This window comes from Balearica regulorum, chromosome 26 (genome assembly GCF_011004875.1).
Source record: "Balearica regulorum gibbericeps isolate bBalReg1 chromosome 26, bBalReg1.pri, whole genome shotgun sequence".
NCBI lineage: Eukaryota > Metazoa > Chordata > Aves > Gruiformes > Gruidae > Balearica > Balearica regulorum.
This window is the reverse complement of record NC_046209.1, coordinates 5,232,743-5,258,830: the sequence shown is the minus strand read 5'-3', so window position 1 is coordinate 5,258,830 and position 26,088 is coordinate 5,232,743. Positions and strand designations below refer to the sequence as shown.

At 39.5% G+C, this 26,088-nt stretch overlaps 1 protein-coding gene across 2 annotated transcripts; it reads right to left on the bottom strand.

Moving 5' to 3' along the window:
- Positions 1-1,512: 1,512 nt before the first annotated feature.
- Positions 1,513-26,077, bottom strand: SPPL2B (signal peptide peptidase like 2B). Of its 2 annotated transcripts, none has more exons than XM_075736177.1 (15): positions 25,915-26,077; positions 19,111-19,230; positions 16,574-16,756; positions 15,802-15,891; positions 15,289-15,428; positions 14,317-14,459; positions 13,338-13,434; positions 13,066-13,182; positions 11,481-11,562; positions 10,659-10,733; positions 10,462-10,524; positions 8,453-8,552; positions 7,420-7,497; positions 4,900-5,060; positions 1,513-3,941 (listed from the first exon to the last, which is right to left on the bottom strand). In XM_075736177.1, the coding sequence occupies exons 1-15, from the start codon at positions 25,969-25,971 to the stop codon at positions 3,654-3,656; spliced, it is 1,794 nt and encodes a 597-aa protein (XP_075592292.1). In that variant the 5' UTR covers positions 25,972-26,077; the 3' UTR covers positions 1,513-3,653. The 2 variants fall into 2 exon arrangements, with proteins under 2 accessions (XP_075592292.1, XP_075592293.1); XM_075736178.1 differs by having other exon boundaries at positions 4,832-5,060; positions 25,915-26,059.
- Positions 26,078-26,088: the final 11 nt, after the last annotated feature.

Sequence of the window (26,088 nt, the reverse complement as noted above, 5' to 3'; positions counted from 1 at the left end):
AATGTTTGCAAAACTCCATCGCAGCACTCGGAAGTTATAAACTGATTGCTGTGCGATAAAGTCCATGCTACAATAGCACTGAATTATACAAAGCCCGACCCTCAGACTACACCTGGACTAAAGGGGGCCTCTCGTAATAATAATGTCCTCACTTTCGTGAGGACACAGCCCTTCCACAGATTTTATTGTAAAACAGAGTTTACACCTGTCATGGAAAAAGGCACCCTCTCTGCAGGCTTTGGGCAAATAACTGGATCTGCTGGTATGTCTACATTTCAAACACTTACTTGTGTCAGTGTGGGGCGTGTCAAGTGTTAATATACACTGGTTGCACATTACTGCTTAGCCAGCTTATCTACCCATGAACGTACTACAAACAACAAGCTAAATGATGAAAGCATAATACAAAATACTCTGGTTTGTTGGTTTATCATCAAAGCTTCCATTAAAAAGAATTATTACAGGGCTTTACACTCTGTACAGCCAGTGTAGTGCAAGAAACCAGAAATACATGCACTACCCAACCATGGGGCTGAAGAGAAGACAGACAAGAACAAAACTGCAGGATCTTGCGCTAAAATAGCTCCATATAGGCATTTACTTCAAGGCAACACTGTCACCAAAAATAGGCTATTTTTAAAATTTATTTTTGCTTTTTTTTTTTAATTGTCTAGCCAGGAAAAGTTCTACAAACTGTGTGGTGAAATATCCAGGAGACACTGAGCATATGTGGACCCAAGTATTGTGTTTTGAAAGAGCTTTCAAAGCAAGAATCTGTAGGAGAACGTGGTTTGTAGTTAAGTAGAAAACTACCCTTATATTTTCTAAGCATTCTGTTGCCCATCAGATACTAGAGAACAAAGTAAGTGCTGCAGGTAAATACACAGCATCTCCCAAACAGCATATTAATGCTATACAACGTTAAGTTTTACATTAAGCTGGTCAGGGAAGTTTTGGAAAGACAAAAAAGTACAGCCTTGGTTTTTGATGGAAGTGGTTGAACTGCCCAGGATCAGGGTCTGAACAGTCGCAGCCAAACTGATGCACCAGAGTCACCTGATTTGTACAGTACTGGAATAGTCAAAGTACGTAACCCATTGCCGGTTTACATACTTTAACTGGAGATATTGCATTAAGTAGCTATTGGGTTTTCCCCGCAGTGATCTTTGTAGTTTTAAAAAAATAAAATCAAATCACACTTAAAACCCCCCAGAAACACAAGGTGAAGCACGTGCTCCAACCAGACTTACCTAGAATGTAATGTGAACAAAGCAACTGTTAAATGCCTACAAGTGTTACGAATTCTTCCACTTTAATTGAGTTATAAACAATTTGAGAAATAAACTGTTTCCTAACCCACAACATATGAGAATAAATGTTAAAATATGCTTCCAAGTAGATGACAATGCTTCATCATCAGAAAGCTACTGGCTTTTAAGTATATAAAAAGCTATTCCAAATAACATTATGACTGAAAGACAATCAAGGCAAAAAACAATAGAACTTTGAGTCATTCTCCAAACTTGTTTTCTTGCTATTTGTCAAGTTCATTATTTAAACACAAGATTGTTTTCTTAATTTAATATACATACTTATACAATGGCTTAAATTAAGGCATAATCCAGCTGGCTGAAGTTTTCAGTAAAATGTCTCTGTTGCTTTTCATTAGTAATAATTGGTTCAGATCACTGCTGGCAAAAGTAGCATAGTCCGTTAAAGAGATGATTGAAAAACAGATCTCTTTAGTAGTACTATCTTCCATTAAGGTGGTTTGTAAATTAAATGTAGCACAGGCCTTTGGACTCAGGAAGCCTTTCAAGAAACTCACCATTAAATCAACTTAGCAGTCAGGGTGTGAGGCTTTAAGCAGAAGCTGGTAAAACTCTGAAGCTGTAGTGTGGTTTTACAAAAAGCCTTTTACATTCTAGAGAAAGAATAATATCCACCCAATGTGAAACAGAGAAAAAACCAGAAGTTATCATCCAAAAAAAGCAGAGGGCAAGCTTTTTAAAGACCTAGCCAAAAAGACAATGGCTGAAATTTAACAGACAGACATTAAAAGAGAGCCCTTCAGAATCCAACTCAACATGCCAACTGGAGACTCTTAATTTAAAAGCATTGTCTCGGATCACATTGTCACTGTGATGACACTTTTGCAAATGACATTTTGGGCTCTCAGTACTCTGAAGAGTATTTCTTCCATGCAATTTGGAATCATATTCTAGGATCCTAGAATACTTCCATTTTCTATTTCAGTTTTAGTGTTTGAGGCTTTCTGGGATCGCAACTGAAGCGTAGAACAGACACCTTTGATAAAGCCAAATGTTCTTAGATGGAATAATATGCAAATCACATCATCCCTCTATGTGTACTAAAGTTGATGCATAAAAAAACCTCAATCACCTTATACAGGAAAATGCACAATTTCAGGAATATAAAGTGAGACCAGCTGCACCCCAGAAAGTTTTAAATTATCAAATTTAGTCCTTCACAATGTCATGTAGCAAGAGGTACGAAATAATAGGCTAGATCACAGCCTCATTCCAGAACCTGACAGGCCATGCTTTGGCTACTCTTGGGACAGAGAGAAAACATGACTGAGGCAGTTGATTAGTTACTGAGCAGCAAGTAGCTTTGTATTGTAACTGACTATAGCACCATATGTGCTCCCTTGGGAATGAAAACACCAGATTATTTTCTTCAGAATTAGAAATCACAATTGTATTCCTTAAACAAATAACAAGCAGAAGCTCAAAAACCCAAACATATCGACTTTTACTGCTTTACTTCAACATTTTCCCAGTGACAATACTGCCTATTACGGTTAGTATAGTGCTACCACCTATTTTCTTACTGATTTGGCCTGTATTTTATTTCTAAAACATTAAACATTCTTAATATGCTTTTGCTTCCAGACAGTGTTCTGTGACAAACACTGTTTATTTTCAGAGACAGCCCCTAGAATTCATACAAGTGCTTAGAAAGCTTCCTGCAGCTCCATTCATGCTGCCTCTTAAGCTAGACTAGTAGCCAACCCAGGTACCTGGAAGTAAAAACAAAAGACAAAAAAAGTTAAGAGATGCATTTAATGCACCACGGTAGTATAAATCCTTTCAGAGGCTGGTAATTTAACCATTCTCTGCATTTCCTGAATGTCAGTTTATACTAAAGCATTCCCTTGTATCAATGGCTTTGACAAGTAGGGAAAAGTAAAAGATGACAATAGGGAAAGTGCTAAAAACCTATCTTGTTTCTTTCAACGAAGCATTGTAGCAGACTTGTTCAATGCTTTTCCTCCATGTTAATCTACGCTATGCTAAAGCAGCAAAATAGCCACACAAGCACAGAGTACTGTGTAAATAAAAACTCTTAATACTACCCTGGTATAATGAAAATGGTCAAAGGCATTCACTAATAAAATGATCATTGAAATCCATACATCAGAACCCTTGTAGAGCACCATATTTCAGAAAGATGTTTGAAGTGTATAGCTGTACTGAAGCTGGAGGCAGAACATTCGTCGTTGGATTTGATGATCAGACTCCCAGTGAGGTTCCTCAATGAATGCAAACACTACTAAACCAGTCCTAAATACATACTGGTTTTATATGGATATGTTTGTGAAGGAAAATAAGGAGTTCTTATCACATTGTTTATTCCAGCTGTTTTTGCTCTGCATTTAGGCATTTGCTTTCAAGGTCACCCTTATTCTGAGCAGCTGGTTCTTCACTCTGTGCAATAGAAATTTCTGACTGGTCCGTCTTTGCGTTGGTATCAGCCAGCTCCTCTGCAGCTGAGATGGGGCCATGCAGATTCTTCACGTGGAGGGTAGGATTGGTCATTTGCTCTGTGTCTTGTTGAGAGGCTGGTACCTTGCTATCTTTGGGAAGCTCAGGGCAGTTGACAGGAGCTATCACCAAGGGAGGCTGAGGTAGGTCTTTCTGTAAATGAAAGATCACAGTCAGAATGATGGAAAGCAAGAATTACTGTGTCCAGTTATCAGGAATGATGGTCATACAAAAAGAAGATTAGAGGTCCATCATCTCCGTTATCATTCTCCAGTAGTGGACACATGCATACAGTTATCCTGTCTTCGTGTTTTATAGTACACAAGGAGATTTTTCTTTCAGAAATGTGTTTAATTGTTTTCTGTCTGATCGTTCCTCACCGATTTCAGATGCGCTCCGCTGATTACGTGGGAGCAGACAAACAGCACTTTGGCACTTCGTCACTCTCTTGTTTTTCCCCACCTTTACTATCAATGTACAACAATTGGTAACTTTTTCATTAAATTTCAGATTACCTCAAATATTTTTCCAACAATTCAGTTGTCTAGAGGAAAGTTGTGAAGGTTATCACAAATAGTTGAATAAAACTCACTGGGGAAACCTTTATCTTGATAGCTTTGCCCTTCAAGTAATTATTCAAAATCCATAATCATGCATCATGATAAAAATTATTCCTTTTGGAATCAAATTAATTTCACAGGTACCACAGTGAAACAAGTAATAATTTACTATATTGAACTAGATTTCTACCTTCATAAGCAGTAGGCTATGAAAAAATATGAAGAAAAATATTTTAAGGATATATTTTATATAATGTTATAAAACTACTACTAATAATAATAATAATTTCAGAGATCAAACCAGTAAAATTATGGCAGAATCAAGGATAAACAAGGTCTACTTTACTGTACACTAGCCACTTTAAGTAGCCAGAAACATTAAAAAAGAAAACCTTACTGAGGCAAAAAATGTAAAAAAGCAAACAATCAAGCAAAACAAAAATCTTTGGTTTTGTTTGATAATACTGCAATATTTTACTCAACTTTAATTCTAGTTAGGTTTTTATAATATTAGTATTTCTTGAAGACACTCATATCAAACTGGTATTCACCGCAAAGCCGCTGCCCGTCCAGAACATTGCAAGCTCCTTTCTCCAAAGAGCCACAAGGAAGCTTGTGAGAAGAGTACAGGGCACCAAGTAGAGGAGAGCGGGCTGGCCCATCTGCATCAATGCCAAGGCAACAAAGGTCACAAGAAGGCCTATGCCATAGGCTGGAAGGAAACAAAACCAGCAAAACCCAGTTATTCACATATAGCTCTGCTGAAGAACAACTAAGTAATTAGCTAGAGGAGCATTCTAACAGGAACTTTTTTCAAGTAATACGTAAAACAACATCTCCAGAGTTTTTTCAGGCCTCTTTAGACACAAGCATTATATACACAATGTAAATTTGGAATAGTGTTTTACTTAACAGAGATACTACAGTTTTCCTATTGATAACAACATGTTGTGAAAGTAGTGTGATTAGCCTAGTCCATACTGTGCAATAAAATCATTACCTTAAGCAGTCTGAAAAAGGCAAGATAAACAAATTAAGTATTGCACCTCATATTGTATTTATGAATTCAACAGATACAATTATTTTGACCGCTACAACACGTGCTTCTTGTTTGGCTCGGCTTTGGCTGTTTCTTACTATCCTACAACACCACTAAAAAAAAAAAAAAAAAAAGCCCGCTGTATGTTATAATTTGTTATTACTTTCTATTTAATTTCTGCATATATTCTGCAAAAATTATTAAGTAGAACAGAAGCAGCTAGCATCTCATATTGTAATTATTTTCAATTACATTTTCAGAACAATGAAGCTAAATCCAACTGATTTTTATTCAGGAACCAGATGAAGACAGACATATAGGTCTTGGAATGCGTCAAAGAAGAGCAAGGAAGCTGGTGAAGGGTCTGGAGCACAAGTCCTGTGAGGAGCGGCTGAGGGACCTGGGGTTGTTTGTCTGGAGAAAGAGGCTGAGGGGAGACCTGATGGCTCTCTACAACTCCCTGAAAGGAGGGTGCAGCCAGGTGGGGGTCAGTCTCTTCTCCCTAGTAACAAGCGATAGGACAAGAAGAAACGGCCTCAAGTTGCACCAGGGGAGGTTTAGACTGGAGATAAGGAAAAATGTCTTCCCCCAAAGGGTTGTCAGTCCCTGGAACAGGCTGCCCAGGGAAGTGGCTGACTCACCAGCCCTGGGGGGATTGAAAAGCTGTGTTGATGTGGTGCTTGGGGACATGGGTTAGGGGTGGGCTTGGCAGTGCTAGGTTTACAGTTGGACTCCATCTTAAGGGTCTTTTCCAACCCAAATGGTTCTATGATTAGCATAATCAATAATGTTTTATAGTTCTTCAAAATTATTTTTTTTCAGAGCACATTATGTTATTAGTGAGAGTTCCTTATATCTAGTTGAAATATCTTTTCTTGTGACTTAAAGTCCATTGCCTCACATCTTATCCCTGCGCACCTATAAGAACAGGCTGTCTCTGTCTTCTCTGCATCCTCACATTAGGTAGCTGAGGTAGAATCTCTTCTTTGCCATCTCTACTTTTAAAATCACGTGCTCCAGCCCGCAGCCATCTTGATGGCCTCCACTGGATTTACTCCAGTATGTCAATGTCTGTCTTGTTCCAGGGATCCTGGTTCTGGTTAAGACTCAGTCTTAACTGCCAGACTGAGAGGAATAATTACTTGTCTCATGCTGCTGACTCAATCTTGCTAACACAGCCATGTATGTGGTTAGTTTTCATTGCTGCAATACTACACTGCTGACTCTTCATTGATACAACATGTTCCTATTAGTTTCTGTAAACATATTTTGAAAGTACCAGGTAAGACAACAGTTTCATTTAAGTATATACAAGAGGAAATTATTTAAGATTTGGTAAATGGAAATATAAGCATCTCTAATCCTGCTGTAAGTCTCCAAGAGCCTAGATATTTTTTCAAAATAATTTCTAGAGCAATTTTTAAATGAATTTTTTTCATGACATTAACTGCAAACATCTAAGGTCTTGGCTAGCATAGATACTTTGTAACAAAGCCAAGAGAAATCTGTGAGATCCTATTCATCAGTCGTCTTTAAGTCCATGGCATGTAATGCTGTGGATTCTACAAACCAAAGAAGAAAACTAATTTAGAGGTGTTATAGCCATCATAACACAATTTGTTGCATCATAGGTCATGGATTTTTAGAATACACAAAAAGTTATGAAAAAGGTCAAAGGAAGATATCCCTAAACCTGAATTCTCATATGCAATAAACTCCAAGATTCATGAATCAAGAAACCAGAATGAGTAGCTAAGCATGGATAAAGATAGTGTAGATGTAAGGGTTGTAGTGAGACAAACCACGGTAACAAGAAGCTCCCCTTATACATAGGCTAAACAGCTCAGGAAAATGACATCAGATAACTTGGTGATGGAAGGTCTAGCCTCAAAAGCACTCTGCTAAAATACTTCTGTTTAATAATAAAAGGAGAAGAATAAAAAACCAAACTATGTCAGATGAGATTGATGGCATGCTTTTAAAGGCAGTAACTCCTACAGGTATTGTGTTCAAGAGTCACTGTTATACGTACCTATTGTGCAGGCTACAAAATAGACTCTGGACGACTGCACCTGAATATCAAATCTATGGCAATAGGCTACCAGTAAGCCTAGGAAAGGAAAGAACAATTACAATAGGCTTTCAATCCAGTCACACATTAAGATATACAAAACCATCACATTTTCTAGGAACTGTTAAGATTTTTTTTTTTTCCCCCTTCAACACTTACTGGGGCACCCTGGTGTTCAAGTACTGTGACAGCATCATTCAGTTTTATGATAATACAAGCCCAGTACAACAGAAGCACTCTAGTAATAAAATTAACATAAAATACCCAGATCCTAGATACAAAACATCATCCCTACCCTAACAAACAGTTGTCAAAATACAGCGTTCACAACAAGAATACGGGTAAGTTCATCCCTTCCAGCTCCTACTAAAGACAGTAGTAATTTATGGTTAATAACTATGCCTGTTATAGGTTGAGGGGAAGAGAGGATCCTGACAGGGATGACAGTTCATATTTCCCTACATACCAGAAAATAAGCAAATGGTTTCTCAGATTAATTCTGAAAGCCAGAAGATGCATACTTGTTTTCACCTGCAGCGGTGCCAGACATACTTCTACATACTACCTAAAGTCAAATCTGAGAGAAGGTCTGGTAGAAACACTGGATGTTGTGTGACTAACAAAATTATGAAGTTTTGAGTGGTCACTTATGTGTGTACTCAAATCATGTGCAAATGGACAAATAATTTCCTTTCTCACCACACTACTAAAGATGTCTTATACTATAAAATTAGTTGCTAAATCAGCTCTTGAGATTTCCCTACATTTCTTGACACCACTGCACCTGAAACTGAACCATAAGATTAATGTGCATTTAATTTCTTATGGAAAAAGCGATTAGTGCAGAAAAAAAACAACATAAAAGGTATACTCACAAATTTATCAGATTTACAGAAGTCAAATCAAACTTCCCACTTGAAGCAGAAGTACAAGAGGAAAAAACTAATATGACAGTGCAACAAGTAAAATTCATAACGTGCGAAACAAGAAATACCTGGAACTAAAATGTCTCCAAATCCTAGGAGAGAAAAAGGCCTGTCACACAGAGCCAATGGTGAGGAGTTCAGTCGCGGAACCTTCAGGACCATTGGGAGCTTAGAATGGGAGAGACGTATGCTTTATGAAAAGCTGTTTTCTCTACGTACTGACACAATCTACCAGAACTTGTTTCTGTTGTACTGAAACAGCAGACTTCAAATAGAGCAAATGTGGGTTTTTAAACGTTATAGATCCTTATGTTTAAAATCTTTTATTAATATTACAGACAACTAACGGAATGTATTTAACATAGGAGTGATGAAATACTTTTTAAAAAAACCAGCCAAGAAAACTCTGCATGACAGACATCTCAAAACACTGTATTAATTTCAAAGTCCTCACATACAATAGGGTATCAACTCTGCTACATAAAAAAATGTAGGTAAGCTGCCACATGCATAAGAAATAACTATTTATATTTCATTCTACTGGTTACAATAAAAGTCTCAAAAGAGTAAAGACTTGGACTTCCCCCCCAAGTGTTCCTATTTATTACATAATTCGCAATGTTGAGGCACAGTATGGCAAGGTTAATTGCAAACATGTATTCTCTTTAATACAGTACATTAAAGAAACTTTATTTTCTTTTTAATTTTTTCTTCTGTTAGTGCCAGAATAATTTTATCTACTTATACTATCATTATTGTTTTATATAATTCATTCTGTGCATAAAACTGAAACTAAAGGGTACAAAAGACAAGAACATAATAAGTTAAAGAAATTAGTATGGATTGATCCACTCGTAGTTCATCCTGCAAACTATTTTCCCATGCAACAGTACTACATGCGTTGCTGAAAAGAGACCAAACATCCTTAAATTAATAAACCCAGTTTTCCTACAGATTCATTTCTTATTTGTTTTGCACACTGAATCTCACCATCTGCTACATCTCACGTACTTTCCTCCCCGAGTCAGCCACATCATCTTGTGCAGCTCTGTGCGTACAGCTGGCTGCTGTCACACGGTACAGAACCACTGAATACTGGCTGCTGTTTTCTTTCTGTTTCCAGTTCACATTTTTCTCCTTTGCCTACAGCCTCAGGTTTTCATAAAGCAATTATCAAAACAGGGGAGGAGAGGGAAGAGACAGACTGATCATATGTTTTATCTCTTTAGGTAAAAATGGATATGCTTCATTAGCAATAAGTTATATTTACAAGTGTGGTCACATGTTTTTGTGAAGCTGAGCTAACCAGCTTCCTTATACTGAAACCCTTTTAAAGCAAGATAAAGGAAGACCAAAGCTGTTGTGTTGAACCACTAAAAGTCTGCTTTGATCTCTGTGTTTGGTGTTTTCCAGAGAGCTCAGGAGTGCTTAATTCCACATTAAATTCTTTTCAGACTGCATCTCCACTTCAGCTTTGTGGTATTTGAATTTTAGAGTTAAAAGTGTAATAGCTGGAAGTTAGTGCCATATTGTCCTGGTTTCTGCAGGGATAGAGTTAATTTTCTTCCTAGCAGCTGGTATAGTGCTATATTTCAGATTTAGGAAGAGAATAATGTTGACAACACACTGATGTTTTAGTTGCTGCCAAGCAGTCAAGGCCTTCTCAGCTTTTCATACAGGCCTGCCAACGAGAAGGCGAGGTGGGGACACAGCCAGGACAGCTGACCCAAGCCAGCCACAGGGATATTCCATACCATATGACGTCATGTTCTGTATAGAACCGAGGGTTGGCCAGGAGGTGGGGCAGCTCAGGAACCAGCTGAGCATCAGCTTCAGGTGGTGAGAAATTGTGCTGTTCATCACTCGTTTTGTATATTCTATTATTATTATTAATCTTCCTTTTCTGTCCTATTAAACTGTCTTTATCTCAACTCACAGGTCATACTTTTTTTTTTCGCTTTTCAATTCTCTCCCCCATACCAGTAGGGGCAGGGGGCAGTAAGTGAACAGCTGCGTGGTTGTTTTAGCTGCTAGCTGGATTAAACCATGACACACATTTTTAGACTACATACAGTACCTTTTCATGAGTGGCAGAATCCGATGGGCCTGCAGCCACCTCCACCATTATACTCTCCCCAGTCTAAAGAAAAAAAGGGAAAATTGTCAATCAGCACTTCACTCAGCAGGTCTGGGATCATTTAGGAACACACAGAGAAACAGGTCATTACACTTTGCTCTGTGAGCAGCGGGCACTAGAGAAATACTTTTACTTACCTTTGTTAGAAAAGGTGTGATAAATACAAAGAATACATCATACACAAAAAGAACCAGGAGGAGCAAGGTACAACCCTGAAGGAAGAGACAAGATACTTGGTATTTACATACTATGCATTAATAAACAGCAAAGAATAATTAGCAACTTAAGACTATTCAAGGCAAAAGCTAACAAAGACTAAAACAAGTCATCCACATACTTTTCTTAATTCCTCAAAATTTAGATGGAGGAATTTGGTCTCACATGCACCATATAAAAGAAAGTAATTCTTAGACACAAAATTACATGTTAGTCCCTAAAATTCTTTATCACGTAAAATCTGGAAATGGTGCAGTTTCAATTTGTTAGGAAATATTAAGAAGTTCTGCATTTTCTCTGGAGGATGCTAGGCACAGCTTGAAACAGTATCCACATTACTTTGGCCAATCTGTACAGGGAAACAAATTTATAGGTGAAGATAAATTGAAACGGAGTTTGAAAAGCTGCCTAGATTTGAAAAAAACACCAGAATGATGCATCAATTGTGTGTCAAATTTGAAAACAAAAACAAAACCAAAAACCCCAACCATAATAAAAAACCCCACAAGCGAGTGTGTGATTTACTAGTAGTCAACACTCTACAGAACTTTAAGTTACCAAAGACCACGCACAACAATCACATACCACTTACTGGTCTACATTATACTCAATGCATCCCTCTCTTGCAAGCTACATATGAATGGAAGTGCATTTCCAAGACAATGTACTCCATTATAAGTCGTTCCTCTGTTCAGCTATATACAGGCAAACATCCTCTTTTTACATCTGTTCAACTTTCATACCTTAAATGTAGGCAGGCGAATTGTTTTCAACATGTAAAGACAGAAAGCAATTCCCAAAGCATCTTGCAGAACCCAGGCCCACCTAAAGAAAGAGGAGAGTAACATTTTTGCAGGAAAGTAGGAAAGTCAGACCAAGCCTTGTCCTCACTAAGGACCTGCTTGGGACAAAAAAAAAAAATTATTAAAAGTACTTACTTGAAATCACCACTGGTGTCAGCACAGACTCGTGAATGTGAAGCTGTGCTTGATCAACCTGATAACCTTCTACAATGAAATGACTGGTTTGGTAGATGAGGAAAGAGCAGTGGGGATATTGTCTACCTAGACTTCAGTAAGGCTTTCCACTGAGAATCTCCCGTAAGCTCCTCAGAGAAACTGATGAAGTATAGGCTAGATGAGCAGACAGGTGGATTGAAAACAGGCTGAACAAAGGCAGTGGGTACCAAAATAAGAAGTGCTGGGGTCCTTTGGCCTGCATATGTGCATACACCCTTGTGTGCTGAGGGAAGCCTACAGTTGGGGCTGCCTCTTGATTGTGTTTACAAGTTAGGTATAGAAGTACCAAGGCTCTTTGCTTTACTCTCAATTGCTAGAATCAAAGAGAAGTAGGATTTGAGATACGAAACACTAAGGTTTCCCTAAAATCACTAAGGTCTAGATGCAGATGAGAGATTATCCTGTTGTGATCGATACCTTAGCACTTACTGATGGAGCTTGTTCAGGAGATACTCAGGTTCACTCCAGCTTTGACACAGAAAATGGATTTCTAGTGCTAAATATCCCAGGTAGGAATAGCTCTATAGTACTTCTTTACTGCTCAGTCTGACATTTATATCTCTAAAAGGTGTTTCAGAGTTTATGTTTCCTGGATTTAGGAGTTCTGTCAGTGAATGATCAACAGACTTAACACAGAAAATGGACCCCACAAATGCAATAACAGGCATTCAAGGCACAAGCAAGACATCTTTGGTACCATCAGCAGAAACACAAGCCAGCATTTCAGTTTCAACACAGAATCCCTGATAGAGGGACCAAAATGATGAAGACATCATGTATATATGGGGAAACTGGAGCATCTGGGAGTGAGGTAAGGGGTAAGAAAACCGAAACAAACAAAAAAAAACAACCCAAAAAAACCCTCTAATAAGAGTGGTAAGAACATGCTATAACTGGACACAGAGAATTACTCATACCAGAGAGTTGAGAGAAACTAAAGATCTGACAATCTTCACAGCTCTTATTCTCTCTGAGCAAATGCACATGCAGACCATCACCTGAAGAAATAAGTTAGACAACTTGCGTCCAACTTTCCATACTACTTCTGAAAAGCTTTCTTAAGCCAGAGAGATCAGAATACGGACTGGGACTGAGAGAGATTCAAGCTTAACAAGAGATGCTTTTCTGTAACTTAAACCAACAAGACAAAGATGAAGTACATAAGGAATAACTAAGAATTTCTGCCCAAGTCTCTAGTTTCTGTCCTGTCACTCCTAAATTCTGGATGTTTAGGCTTCTACAGATGTCAGTTACTTACACTATAAAGCATATTACAATTTCTAGCACAGAAACTAAAATATACACTTACTGATCTTCGTTTCTGAAGATTCCCCAGACTATGCTGACAGAGATACAAAATAGTGCCAACAGCAACATCCGGACCTGTGGACGCTTGTGAAAATAAGGCAAGTTGTTGTCTGGGATTCTGAAAATGAAACACACCAAAGCTACAATTGTCTATGTAGTTACCCTCCTCCTTATAAACATTTTAAAGCATGAAACCACTTTGTAAATCCCACGCCTATCCAACATCATAAAAAAGTAATTTTGCCTATTAAAAGTTTTAAAGTTGCCACATACCTACACTTTCCCAAGGGGAATCTTCTTACAAAGGGAGACAGACAACTGTAAAGACCAATTGAGGCAGCCAGGCAGAATATTCCTATGATAACATAGACTGAGAAAGAAAAAGTAGTAAGTTCAAGTAGGATAAAGTAAGAGATGCTTGTTTTCATATCCCAGCTGAACAAAGAACAGACAATCAAAAAGCATGAATGAAAAATAAGGCCTACATTTCACCAGTGAAAGTTAAATTCAGAGACTTCAAATGATTGTTGATTAGATTTATGCTCTTTAAGTATCTAATTCTAGCTCATTTTACTCAGGTGTACTTTATGCAATAGCTTCTTCAACACATCAAAACCTCTGTGCTAATATTCTTACAGTAAGTCATTAAATCACAACCCTAAAAGGTAATTTATGGTGAAGTGTTTATCTTCTCATTATGAATATACATGAGCATTATAAGGGAACTCTTTTTAAAATCACTCAGTAGCAAAATGAATTAATACAGATGGGATGCACCTTTCATAACTTCCTCAGAAATATGAGGATGGAAGTTCCAGTGCATTAGGCTCTCATGTTCTTTTGTCAATCAATTTGATAAGTGATCAGTAGAAATTTACCATCTTTATAAAGATTAAAAAAAATTGATCCTGGATCAGTAACTCAACTTCAGTTTGAACAGCAATAGAAAGACAAGTATACGTTTGAAAACACCTTTGACAAAAATAAAAGGTGGAAGACATTAAGTCTGTATCTACTTAATAGGCTTTAATGTTTGAAAGAAGCTCTATGATCACCCAATCCAACCTCACTAAAAGGAGGTATAGAAATCTACTCAGTGGGTTTTCTTACAGGGTTTTAAATCATATTGGGATGAAGAAACATGGCAGAAGACAGCCATTTCATGATTATTTTCACAGTAAAAATGCTCTTTAAATGATGGCAGCCTTGTGATACTGAAGATGTATCAATACAAATACAACTTTAAGAGTACCTAAGTGGTCATAGAAGAAATAAAGGAGGACCAGCATTGAGCAGCACATCACTACAAATACACAGATCATTATTGGAGTCACATCAACCGTTTCATCATCATGTTTCTCTGCCCCATCATCACGTTTGTGCTTCATGTACCGCCTGAAAGAGTAACATGGCTATAATCAGTCCATTCCTTCTGCAACAAAATATAAAAGGGCACTGAATCTTCAGCAAGAACTACACGGGGTTGCAAAACATGACACGACACCAATGCCTGCACTGATTTCCATTCAAGTCAGTGGAACTTCACATTTTACATGTATGTATGAACATCAGATATAACACAACGCATAAAACGGTAATTGCTGCACTAGTTTATCAAGAGTACTATTTTTCATTCACTAAGAACTCAACAGAATCCTGAAAATTACTGCAGAATAATTTGCTGACTTTAGACGAAATCCTGAAGTCAGGTTGTGTAAATAAAATAACTGTTAGAAATAAGCGTGACACAGATGACCTCCTCTGCCCAACTCCATTTACTGGCAAAAAGTAACTGTAAAATTTCAGTAAAAGATTCATAATAAACATATGTTAGCCATCTAATCAGATTATTTTGCACAATACTAGTAAGAACAATTTTTTTCCCCAGAAAATTTTTACGGTGAATTTTTGCACAAGCCCAAATAGGAAGCCTACTACTATCCAATTTTCCTTCTGAGTTTTTCAAATGTTTGGCTTTTTGACAAGGCAAAATACTAAAACACTCTACAAGCAAATTGTACTCTAATAATTTCATACAGTGACAGAGCCAAAACAAGCCTCGGGGCCTTTCAAATGTCACATCAGCATTTTCCCCACTCTGGTTATATAGACAGTCTCCAAACCTCATTAGCAGAACTACCAGGTGATCTTTGGACAAATACCGTGTATCTTTTTTTCTGTGAAAAATACAAGAAAACCGACATACTACTTTCCAGTTACTCACTTTTTCACATCTCTGCTTCCTGCCCAGTAGCCTCCAATTGCAACAGTCCCCACAGCCATGACAAATATAATCACCATGTTATAGTCTAGCACGGGCTCATTTGGCGCATACATCGCCCCTTTCACTGAGCTGCCGAAACTCTGTGGAGGTAAGTACAAGTTATGAAGAACTTCCAAAACACTACCTTAGCAAAGGTTCAGTTATTTAGTTTTCACTAAACAACCTCAGAATCAAGCTTTATTAGAGATACTTAAGAGCAATCTGTTGGCTCTACTATTAGTGATATTTATTTCCAGCACCAGGCTCCATTTTGATTGTATTCTGAAGATGAGAAATAACCTCCCAAGAGATTTGCATTTTTTTAAAAAGAAACATAATAATGCGATCTTCATGAGTACAACTCTCTACAGATTCAAAGCTCTTAAGATGCACTTCAAATACTGTTGAGCAGCAGCTCATTTAATAATATAATATACATTTAATATAAATTATAGCATTTAGTATCGAGTTTACCTTGCCAATATCTAACATATCAGTATAGCTGAGCAGAGCCACAGGAATATCAATCTCCTCATATTGACTTCTGTTACCCCCAGGAGGAACCTGAAAGACAGTTCAGACCAGGTAAAAATATATTCATTTCTGAAAATGTTTCTACTACTTCAAAAGGGTTAAAGTTGCAAATTCTGCTTCTGGCAATTTGGAAATTTTCTAGAAAGGAACATAACGACAGCAAAAACTCAAAGTCAAAATGTATGCCTGTTTCCAGTAAAACATAAGTCATTAAAGACTACAACAGCAAAATGCAGCAACCAAGCTGCGAGCAGTACCTTTTGCACATCAGGGTCATAGTTTTACGACTGATGTGTGCCTCTAGCATTGACTACAGTATTCAATACTACTAATTTTACAAGACATATACTGGTGATGGTCTCAGTACTCTAGATTTCATTGATGGTAGTAGTACGAGTTAAAAAACCAACGTCCTTCTTTGATTCCAGTATTTCATACAACATAAGGATAATTCTGAGCTCTTGACTTGAACATTACATGGGCTCTATGCACACTCTTCCTACTTAAATGAGCACCTCTTCTTGTTTCATTAATCCTTCCTTCAGATGTATCATTTCCATACATAGCTATGCAATGTACATACACACATAAACACACACACACATATATTATTTATTTTAAAAAGGAGTATCAAATCCCAGCAGTGAGCACTGAAGACAATATCTAACATCAGACGATTATCAGCAATACAGAAAGAGAGAAAAGGACTTACCAGTCTCTCTCTACTAACAATCAGCAGCCCACGAGCTCCATTTATCTGAGCAAGCCTCACTTTCTCATAGAAGGTGCAATTCCCTCGCATCACCATGGGGATTTGATTATTAAATCCCCCATCAGGTACATCAGAAGGAGAACACAAAACAGATGCTGTCTGGTCCTGCAGTTGCAAGAGTGACTGAAAAGAAAGAAATTAGTTAAATACATATATATAAAATAAAATTACAGAAGAAGTCAAGAGCAGAAACCACAGAGTTTTTCTAAAGGATAATTTAGAATTTTCAAGTAATGGAGTAATAGAGGATTCTCAGAGAAACTTGAAAATTGAAACAGTGCTGCCTTCTCTATTATGTAGGGTCCTGCCTTGTTTCACCTTATTGTACAGAATTCTGCTGGTAATAAAATTTGGGTTACGATCTGCACTTGCATTTGTTTTCTTCAGCACTGTTGCTCTTCTGATGCACGCATCCAGGATGTAGGAGTACAGCAAAGTGTTATACTTGCTAGGGTGGCACAGAGGGGCAGGCTGAGATGATGTAGGGTATGAACAGCTAGAAACGTACACACAGGCTGAAGCAAAGTATAAAAGCATAGGCGACAAAAATAAACTTCCATTTTGAAACCAACCACATGCAGTTAGCTGAGATTTTGGATCCTAAGCACCTCGATACAGGATTCTAAGCTGTTTCTCTAACTACTTGCAATTCAGAGATGTTGCAGGGCTGCCCCAATTCCTTAGTTTTGGCCCTCCTCAGACCCAAAGACATCTACTCTGGTATGTTTACAGAGGAACAGCCCAAAGACACTTCAAGGTTTTAGAAATAACAACGGTACAAATTGGTCCTTGCAACAAAACCTAAACAGAACTGGGCAAAGATGCTAATTGTTATTTGCAAGTTACCTGAAAAATGCAGTTGTCTACCAAATAACTGATTCTTGGTGCGAGCCACGCTAACAGAAGCAAGTCACAGCCTCACTCTTGCTAGGAGTTGAATTGTTAGGTTTGAGAAGTGTCAGGGTAAAGTTTTAACCTGAAAAGCTGCCACATGTAACACTTTGTAATTAGAAATCCATAGGTATGTGATACAATATCAAATACCTGTATAACTGACTCTACTGTTTTAGGAGGGAAAGGTAAGGGTCAAGCTGTCAGTAGTCCCAAGCTTGTTCAGAAAACAGCTGTCTCCAACTTGGCTCCTACTTTAGAGACAGTAAAATGTCCCTACACACAGTTCCTGGTTATCTAGGTTTCAGGAAAGCTTATCAGTTCTATGATAAGAAAAAAATGCAGAGTGAGCTCAGGTTGGTGCATTGCATCACCTCAGTTAAAAAATTGTACTGCTGGAATACTGAAGGGGAAGGAGGGAGAATGTCAAAAAAGGCAAAGGGAAAGCTGAGGAAGGAAACAGGGATAGGCAAGGGATATAGCATAGGCAACCTAAGTGCTCTGTGGAAGGCAGATCAGAACCCCTCGAGTACTTCAGTTTCTGTTCAGTGCAAGCTATTCTGGACTATATTAGCTTCTGCAGAGCTACTGAAATATATCTCCAGTCAATTTTTATGAGACTGGTTGAAACAAGATATCTACAGTACGGTCCCCAGCTCTCACAAATCCTAGAGTCTAGAATGACAGAGACTCCATGGGAAGCCTGCCGGGATCCAGTTGAACGAGACCCTAAGCCTCTCAAACCAGCTCCATGCATTTCTGCGTTCCCACTTCTGCTGTTGAAGCAAAGGGTACACAGTACACATGTACCGTCTACATGTGCTGACTTCATGTTACAGAGTCAAGTGCAAGAGTTTTAGCTGAGTCTACACAAGGCAAAGGCAGCTGCGGCATCTGAGCTATCTATGTATCTAGGGAGTAATTAAGACTTGATTATACATTGATAAGGAACATTAGCACTCAATCGGTAGATTAAGGAATACAATGATTAAAATGAACAGAGTACCAGTAAACTACCCCTTATCTTCCCCAATTAGTAGCTCATTCAAAGTGGATTTGCTGATTTCATCATTCAGTGACTGTAAGTTTTTCTCACCGAATAGAAAGAAGAATTGACTCAGTTGTCAGCTCATATGGCTTTGGATAATGCAGCAAAAGCTTGACACAGTTTGTGACTACTTATTCTTACAACTGGCAGACCTATGAACCACTGAGAAAGCACTAAAGGTCACAGTTCAGTAGATTAGCAAGGCCACATGGTATTTTTTTATTATACTGACATAAAAAAACTCCTTTCCAACCACTGGAAAGTGCCATTTTCAATTAATTGATCATGTTGTGCAAAAGATGTTTGTTTTTGAGCCAGAAATAGTCATTACCTCTGCATGCTGCTTGGAAAAGAATATTGCCATCATAGCACTGCCTAGGGTGATCTTAGATTAAAAGATTAACAAAGTAGTAACTTTGTTTTAGCAAACAAAGTAGTTACTTCAAATTCTGCTAATCCAAGTTAGAAATTAGAAGTTTCCCTGTAACAAAGGCACTTTTTAATACATTATTCTGTCATTGCTTGGCTAGGTACTTACAGCTTTACCAAGATCATGTGGCAAATGGGCCCACTGAGAGTTGAAGAGGATACAGTAGTCTTTTCCTTTGCTGCTCCCCTTCTCTGAAAGGACGTGTACCATCCCATACTCACAGTACACCTGAAAACATAACAAGAATTTCACTACAAGACTTTTAGGTCACGTGAAATAGCAGAAGTGATGGGCATAATTTGCTGTTGACTAGTCTGCTTTGTATTTTAAAGAAAATCTTTAACAAAAGATTCCATAAAGTTTCAGTATCTGTGCAGGGAGTACAGTGGAATTTGTTATTATTTCCATCATATTTCAAACAAAGACTTCAGATACCTTAGATTCCCTCCTATACAGGAACTGGTCAAAGAATCAATTGAAATCTCACTGAATGTTACTGGATGTTAAAAAGAAACCAAAACACAAACCAACAAAACCACCCCAAACACCACAGCTGGAACGGTGCATATATGTATATAACCAAAGCAATAGAAAAAAGCTGGACTACTGCAGAACAGATAAAGAGAGCTAGAATAAGAGGCTTGGCCCCTACTAACTCCTGAAAGTACAGTCTGAAGTAATGATCACTTCCAGATTCACATCGCTCAAAAACTCAGGCTTGGACACCTTTGCTGTAGGTCTGACAAAGACCCCACAGCATCATTGGCTCTCTTTTTACGTCCTAGGTAGCACACGTAGATTCTCAAAACTACGCACTGCATATACTTTTCACTGCTTCAGTGACCAGCAGTCACTGCTGTCAAATCTCCAACAATATTTGCTACAAGTAGTGAAGATTACATATCTAAGAGTTATAATTACATGCCTGTACTGGGTCTGGGTGGGATGGAGTTAATTTTCTTCACAGCAGCTGGTGTGGTGCTGTGTTTTAGATTTGTGGCCAAAACAATGCTGATCAACTAATGTCTTCGCTATTGCTGAATAGTGTTTGCACAGTGTCAAAGCCTTCTCTGTTGCTCACTCTGTCCCCTCCAGTGACTAGATGGGGGGGTGCACAAGAGGTTGGGAGGGGGCACGACCAGGCAGATGACTAAACAAAGAGATACTCCATGCCATGTAGTGTCGTGCTTCAGCAACGAAAAGTGAAAAGAGGCTTTTTTTTTTAAGGAGGTTAGCCGTCTTTTGCTCAGGAACTGGCTAGGCACTGTCTGCCTGTGGGAGGTGGTGAGTGATTTGTCTTTGCATCACTTGTTTTGCTTTCTTTCTTTCTATGTCTCCTTTGCTTATTAAACAATTTTTATCCCAACCCACAAGTTTTCTGGCTTTTAGTCTTCTTCCTCTTCCCTGTCACACTGAGGGGTGGGAAGAACGTGACAGCTTCACTCCAGTTGTTTATAGGTAAGATCCCTCAACTTGAATAATTAGGTCACCTTTAACTTGATGTTCAGCCTCTGGAACAGAGATGAGTTGCAGTAGAAGGACCATCTGAACTCTACACCGAATTACAGCCCAGGCTGCAGTCCTGAGCTGAAGAACCAGGAACACTACACCCAAAGCTGTGTGCACACATCATACACAGTTAGTCACAGACCGGGCTTCAAACATAACAACCTGGCCTACCATACTTCACTCAAAGCTCTCTTAAAACTATTACTAATTCCTCAGAGCTTCAAAAGGTACACAAAAAAACCCCAAACCCAAACCCAAAAAACTGAAAAAGACTCCACATGAAGCCTGAGTCTTCACCTAATCAAGGTATACTTATGGTATGTTATTTCAAGTTGATATGCAGCCTGGCTTCAGGTTGGAGCTACATCAGCCTTTACTGCAGCTGTCTCCGCACTGGGAGCAGCCCATGGTAGCAAGAATAATCCTAGTTGGCTTAATCATGGAAACTTCACAATTCTCCTGAAGAACTCCAGGAAACTGAAGTAGCAGAACCCAGATCCTGTAGGAATTTGGAGAAAGAGAAGAAGGACTGCAGAGAAAAGTAAACATAGTAACATGCAGCAAAGTATACCAGTTTAAGGCAGCTTCTCAGTTGTGATACGGTGTATGTAGTCTGTTTATTCAGCTAAGTGTTCTAACCACAAGTGCTCCTTTTAACACAAATATTTTCAGCTTCCCATCCCTGCACAATAACACATAGCAAACATAATAATTTCCTCATTATTTTGGTTATATCAGATTGTATCAGGCCATTTCCCAGCAAAATCAAAAGACCTAGGGGCTAGCATGGGCTGACTGGTCATCACGAGCAGGCACTAGCAAACACTTCCTTATTACAGTGTTAATTCACCAATCGTCTTATTCTTCAAGATGAGCTCTGTTCTTTTAAATATTTCCTCCCCTCCTTCCCTTCCCTGTGTTTAGCAAAAAACTCCAGCTATTTGCCACAGTGGGCTTTTTAACTCATATCTTAGCTATCCAACCATAGCACCTAAACCCATTTCAACAAAAGGAAGAAGTATTGAAAAATAATCCATTATTATTATCTTGAATTTTACTTTCAAGAGTAACAAGCCACAGAGATCCAAAGACAGACACAGACAAAAGACCAGAACAAAAGTGCTTCCTGCTTATTGTTACAGGATCTGACTAGGCTTAAAAAAAAAATGAAGTAGCACAGTTTTGAATATTGCATGTACAACTGCCTCCAAAATCTTCAGTTTTGCAGGAGCTAACTACCTGTAAGTTGAACAGCTTTATGCATTTGAGAAACAATCAACCTGTACAGTTAAAAGTTTTACATTTTTAAGATACGCATCTTTAAAATCAAGCAAATAAGTATACGGTGTGTTGCTACATTTCTATTTAGATAACCATTACTGGAACTCAATAATAATCCCCAAATGGCACACTGAAGACAGTAATACACAATTATGCTTTTTGAGCAACTTAGTGGATGCCCTTTAATGAACTATTAAGGGAGTAAAAGGTTCCTAATGTGAAGTCTCAAAACATTTTAGAAGCTATGTTTTTGTGTGCCAAAAGCCAAGTAAAAATCAAGGATGAGAGGCATTAAAAGGAATATGAGCAGGGCTAAAAGCAGAAGAGGATGTGCAGAGTTTTAGAAAGCCCATGAAGAATGGAGTCCACAGAGAATGTGGATTAACAGACATTTTACAAAGCATCAAAGCATAGTTTTGAAGTCTGTTAAGAGCTGCTACAAGTTTGTTCTTATCCTCCCACCTAAGCGGAGCCACAGACATCAGAGTTTCTTGTTTCAGTACCAGAGGGCTTTGATGCTTCCTGTTTTGTTTTTATTTATGTCACTAGGTATCAGACAACAAAAGTAAGTTCAAAGCAGTGCAGCTGATGCACTGGGATGGTGGCAACATTTATGATGTTTCTTAGTTCCTAGAGATCAGTCCGTATCCTAGACTAACCCATGAGGAAATGAAATCTCCTGTGCAGATCCTACACAATGTTCCTACAACCCCCAAGGGCTCTTTTCCAAGCGTTTGGATATCAAGCCCAACCTTTTTCAAACACTGACGGAAAAACAACAGCTGTTGTGACAACAAGGTGTTTTATGATACTTGCTTCTTACAGTACACATGATTTAGAAAGCACTACAACAAGCTTCAAAGGGAATGGCCTTCCTGGCCTCACACAGCAGAAGTAACTTCTCCCACTTAAGTACGGAACTATCTAGTTTCCCTAGATGAGTAAGGAGAGAGTATTTCTATTTAAATATTGTTTCCAGTCAGGCATCCATATTCAACAATGGTACAAGCAAGACCTCTGCAAAGCAGGAAACCTGCTAGAATCATAGCTTTATGAAGACTGTTGTATAATTAACACAAAGTGAAGCGGTTTATATAAAAGCTGCAAAACGACGAAAACGTTTGCACACGACAGAAGCGCAGAGTCTGACGGCACAGCTTAACAGGCAACTGAACCAATCGAGTAGTCTGTGGCATTAGAAGAGCACGCTTGTTTGCTCTGAACCTCATCAGACCCTTCCATGGTTTACTTAATGCATTTAAAGAGCAGAACACACCCAGCTTTTTGCTGAGTGAGGTTTTTTTGTCATGTTGTGAATTAATGTAGCTCAGAGACAAGCACTGGGGCTTGCAAGTTAAATAATGGAAGAAGGTGGAGAGGAAGAATTAAGCTCACCCACATTTCAAGAAACTGGAACGTGAGTGACTGAGCCAACCCGGTGGCTCATTCTTGTTCGTTCCTCCCTGCCTCTGTCCCCAAACTCACCCGGACACCCCATACACTTTTTCCACTTTCATTAGCTCTATCAGCTGATTTGGTCACCTGAACCTCAGAGATTTAACAGACACTAGGAGCTGTGTTCCTTGAAGAAGGAATGAAGAAGCTATGCCTACTCTTACAGTATGTATCATGCAAGACACAGAGTTCCCAAGAGCTGGGATGCATTCTTTCCTATGAACTGCATCAATCAGTTTGGAGACCATCAATAGCACGCAAAGAAAACTCTCCTTCAACAAGCACCATACAGTGGAGAGTTTCATATTCACAATGCAGCAATTCCATGAGACGAAATCGTCAATCACCACCCTAATCCAGAATTTCAGACAGTCTTTTCAACTCTTCAGACCTACCTCATAGGGCACTCTGATTTTAAATATAGAAACCATCATCTCAAGTCAATATTCTGCTGAAAGCCACTATAGCGAAAACCAGCTAGGTCCAACATGCTCACTGCAGATCATGTTTCTATACTCTTCGTTAGTCAAAGGACTAAAAGTCATGTATATCTGCGATCGTTACAGGACAACCAAGAGGTAAGCAATGCCATGGAGGAGTGGTCAGAATGAGAGGGAAGGGAAATGAAAAGTCAAGACTCAGATACCAAGGCAAGATCTAAGTGCAGATTGTACTTGGATCTGTAAGATCACACCCCTCTTTAGGTGTTTCCAAATGAGGACCCAGATTTGCAAGAGCCATGCTTCACTAGCCAAGCTGTTTGCAGATACTACCTCTCCCTGCCTCAGGGAAGAAACCCAAAATCCTATTATCCTATCTCATGAAAGGAGACCAAGATATATTCCAAATACGCCCAGCAGCACCAAGACAAGAGTAAACCATTGATAATGAGTACAGCTGGTGCACAGCAAATGGACAAACCAGCTCATTGTGAGAACTGTCAGCTTTGTCCCCCAGAATAACCCCATCCATCAGTGACTGGTGTACCACGGTAGTACAAGTGCATCAGAGCACTCCTCTCTGCCTCAAGCCGAGGATGATGTACTATCTAAAACCATACTGACAAGTGCAAGTACAAGAGATGTAGAAGTATTGCAAAATACAAGGTATTCAAAACATTTTAAATGAGCCAGCTTGGCTAACAGAAACATATTAGAAGCACGCAGTATGTTCGCTTTTTGCTGCTGCAGCAGGACTGTTTCAGCACTCTGGTCAGCCTGTACAAAGCTTGCTCAAGCATGGTAACACTATTCCACTGCACAAACAAATTAAATGACTTGTTACAGAAAGGAAGTATGCTGCAATGCATGGAGCTGAAGCCAAGATCTCCGAGTGGACTATCTCACCTGCTGTCCTTCCACACTGTGATGTGCTCACCTTTTCCAAGCTGATGGATCAAAATGACTCTGTGCGAGTCCTTGACCCATTCTTAAATGGTATTAATTTGTTGGGCCTATGCTGGCACTACCAGTCCACTTGAAGTATTAATAGAGATGCCAAAATGCACAGGGCATGTGGGAAATAAGGAAGGGATGACACAGGAAAAGATGATAGAGGAAGAGGAAAAAAGGGGATGATGCAGAAATAAAAAAGTAGTAGTTAACTGGCAACAAGACCATTCCGTAACTGAAAATCACTGGCAAGATATCAGTAAAGAGTAGGAGGGAAAAATTAGACTGTTATGTTAAGATGTTACACCAACAATACTCAAGAAGACATAGTACCCTCCAAATGACCTAATAAACAGTTAAGAACTTTAAATGACACTTCAACATTTTCAGAATACAAAACATGTGAACTTAAAAGGCAAAAACCTATGTACCATTCAATGACTAGAAATCCACTCTCTCCTGTATCAAGATTGCATGCCTAGTTTGTCACACCCTTAAAAGTTTATCACACAAAACTTACTAGTATTGTAAGCAATGAGAACACGAGACTCAAGACAGGCTATGGGGTCCGGTTCAGCAGAAATCCCCTTTCTTCTCTGCTGGCTGCTTTCTCAGAGTGAGTTTGTCAGTCAGGATGAACCCAAAGCCAAGAGCCATCCCTGCTGCGAGAATCTCAACCCCAACCTCTGGCCTGCACGCCCTTCCCGAAGGGCTGCCTGGAAGCAGGCTCCTGGCCCGACAGAACCACGTTTTAAGAACTACAAGGAATATGCCATTAACCATGGTGGGGGAAAAAACCCCGAAAAACTCAGCACCCACCCACCCCCCAAAAAAACCCCAACCACCAAAACAAACCACAAACTCCAACGTATACATGTAAGTACTGTTAAATCGCGGAGGACACACAACACAGAGTTTGGGGCTCAGCCAGCCGCCCGAACGACGCTTTTCCTCCAGAAAGAGCAGGCCGCAGCTCGGTCCCTGGCACCCCGCGGGCGGGCGGCCCGGCCCCCCCCTCCCCTCCCCTCCGGCGGGCTGCGGCACCCTCCCGCTGCTGCCGGCAGCCCAGGCTCTGCTCCGCGCCGTTACTAGCTACGAAAGGCGGCTCTCAGACCGAGAAACACCAGCACCACAGACCCGGCCAGGGCCTGCCACCAGCGTCGGGCCAGCGCCCGGCTTTGCCCGTGATCGCTCTCTGCCCGGTTGTTACCCCCTACATCCCAGCAGGGCTCCCCCTCCCCGCCCGAGACGTTGGGCCCAAGGGACTCCCATTCACCTGCGGCAGAAGATGCAGGAGCAGCCAGACACGGAGCCGGGCCCACCGCGCCGCCATACCGGGCCCGCTGCACCGCCGCCCGCTTTGTTTCCGACCGGGCCGGGTCGGGCCCTTCCGCACCGGGTAACCCAGCAACCCACCCCGGAAGTCCCGCCCCGTTTTTATGAGTCGCTA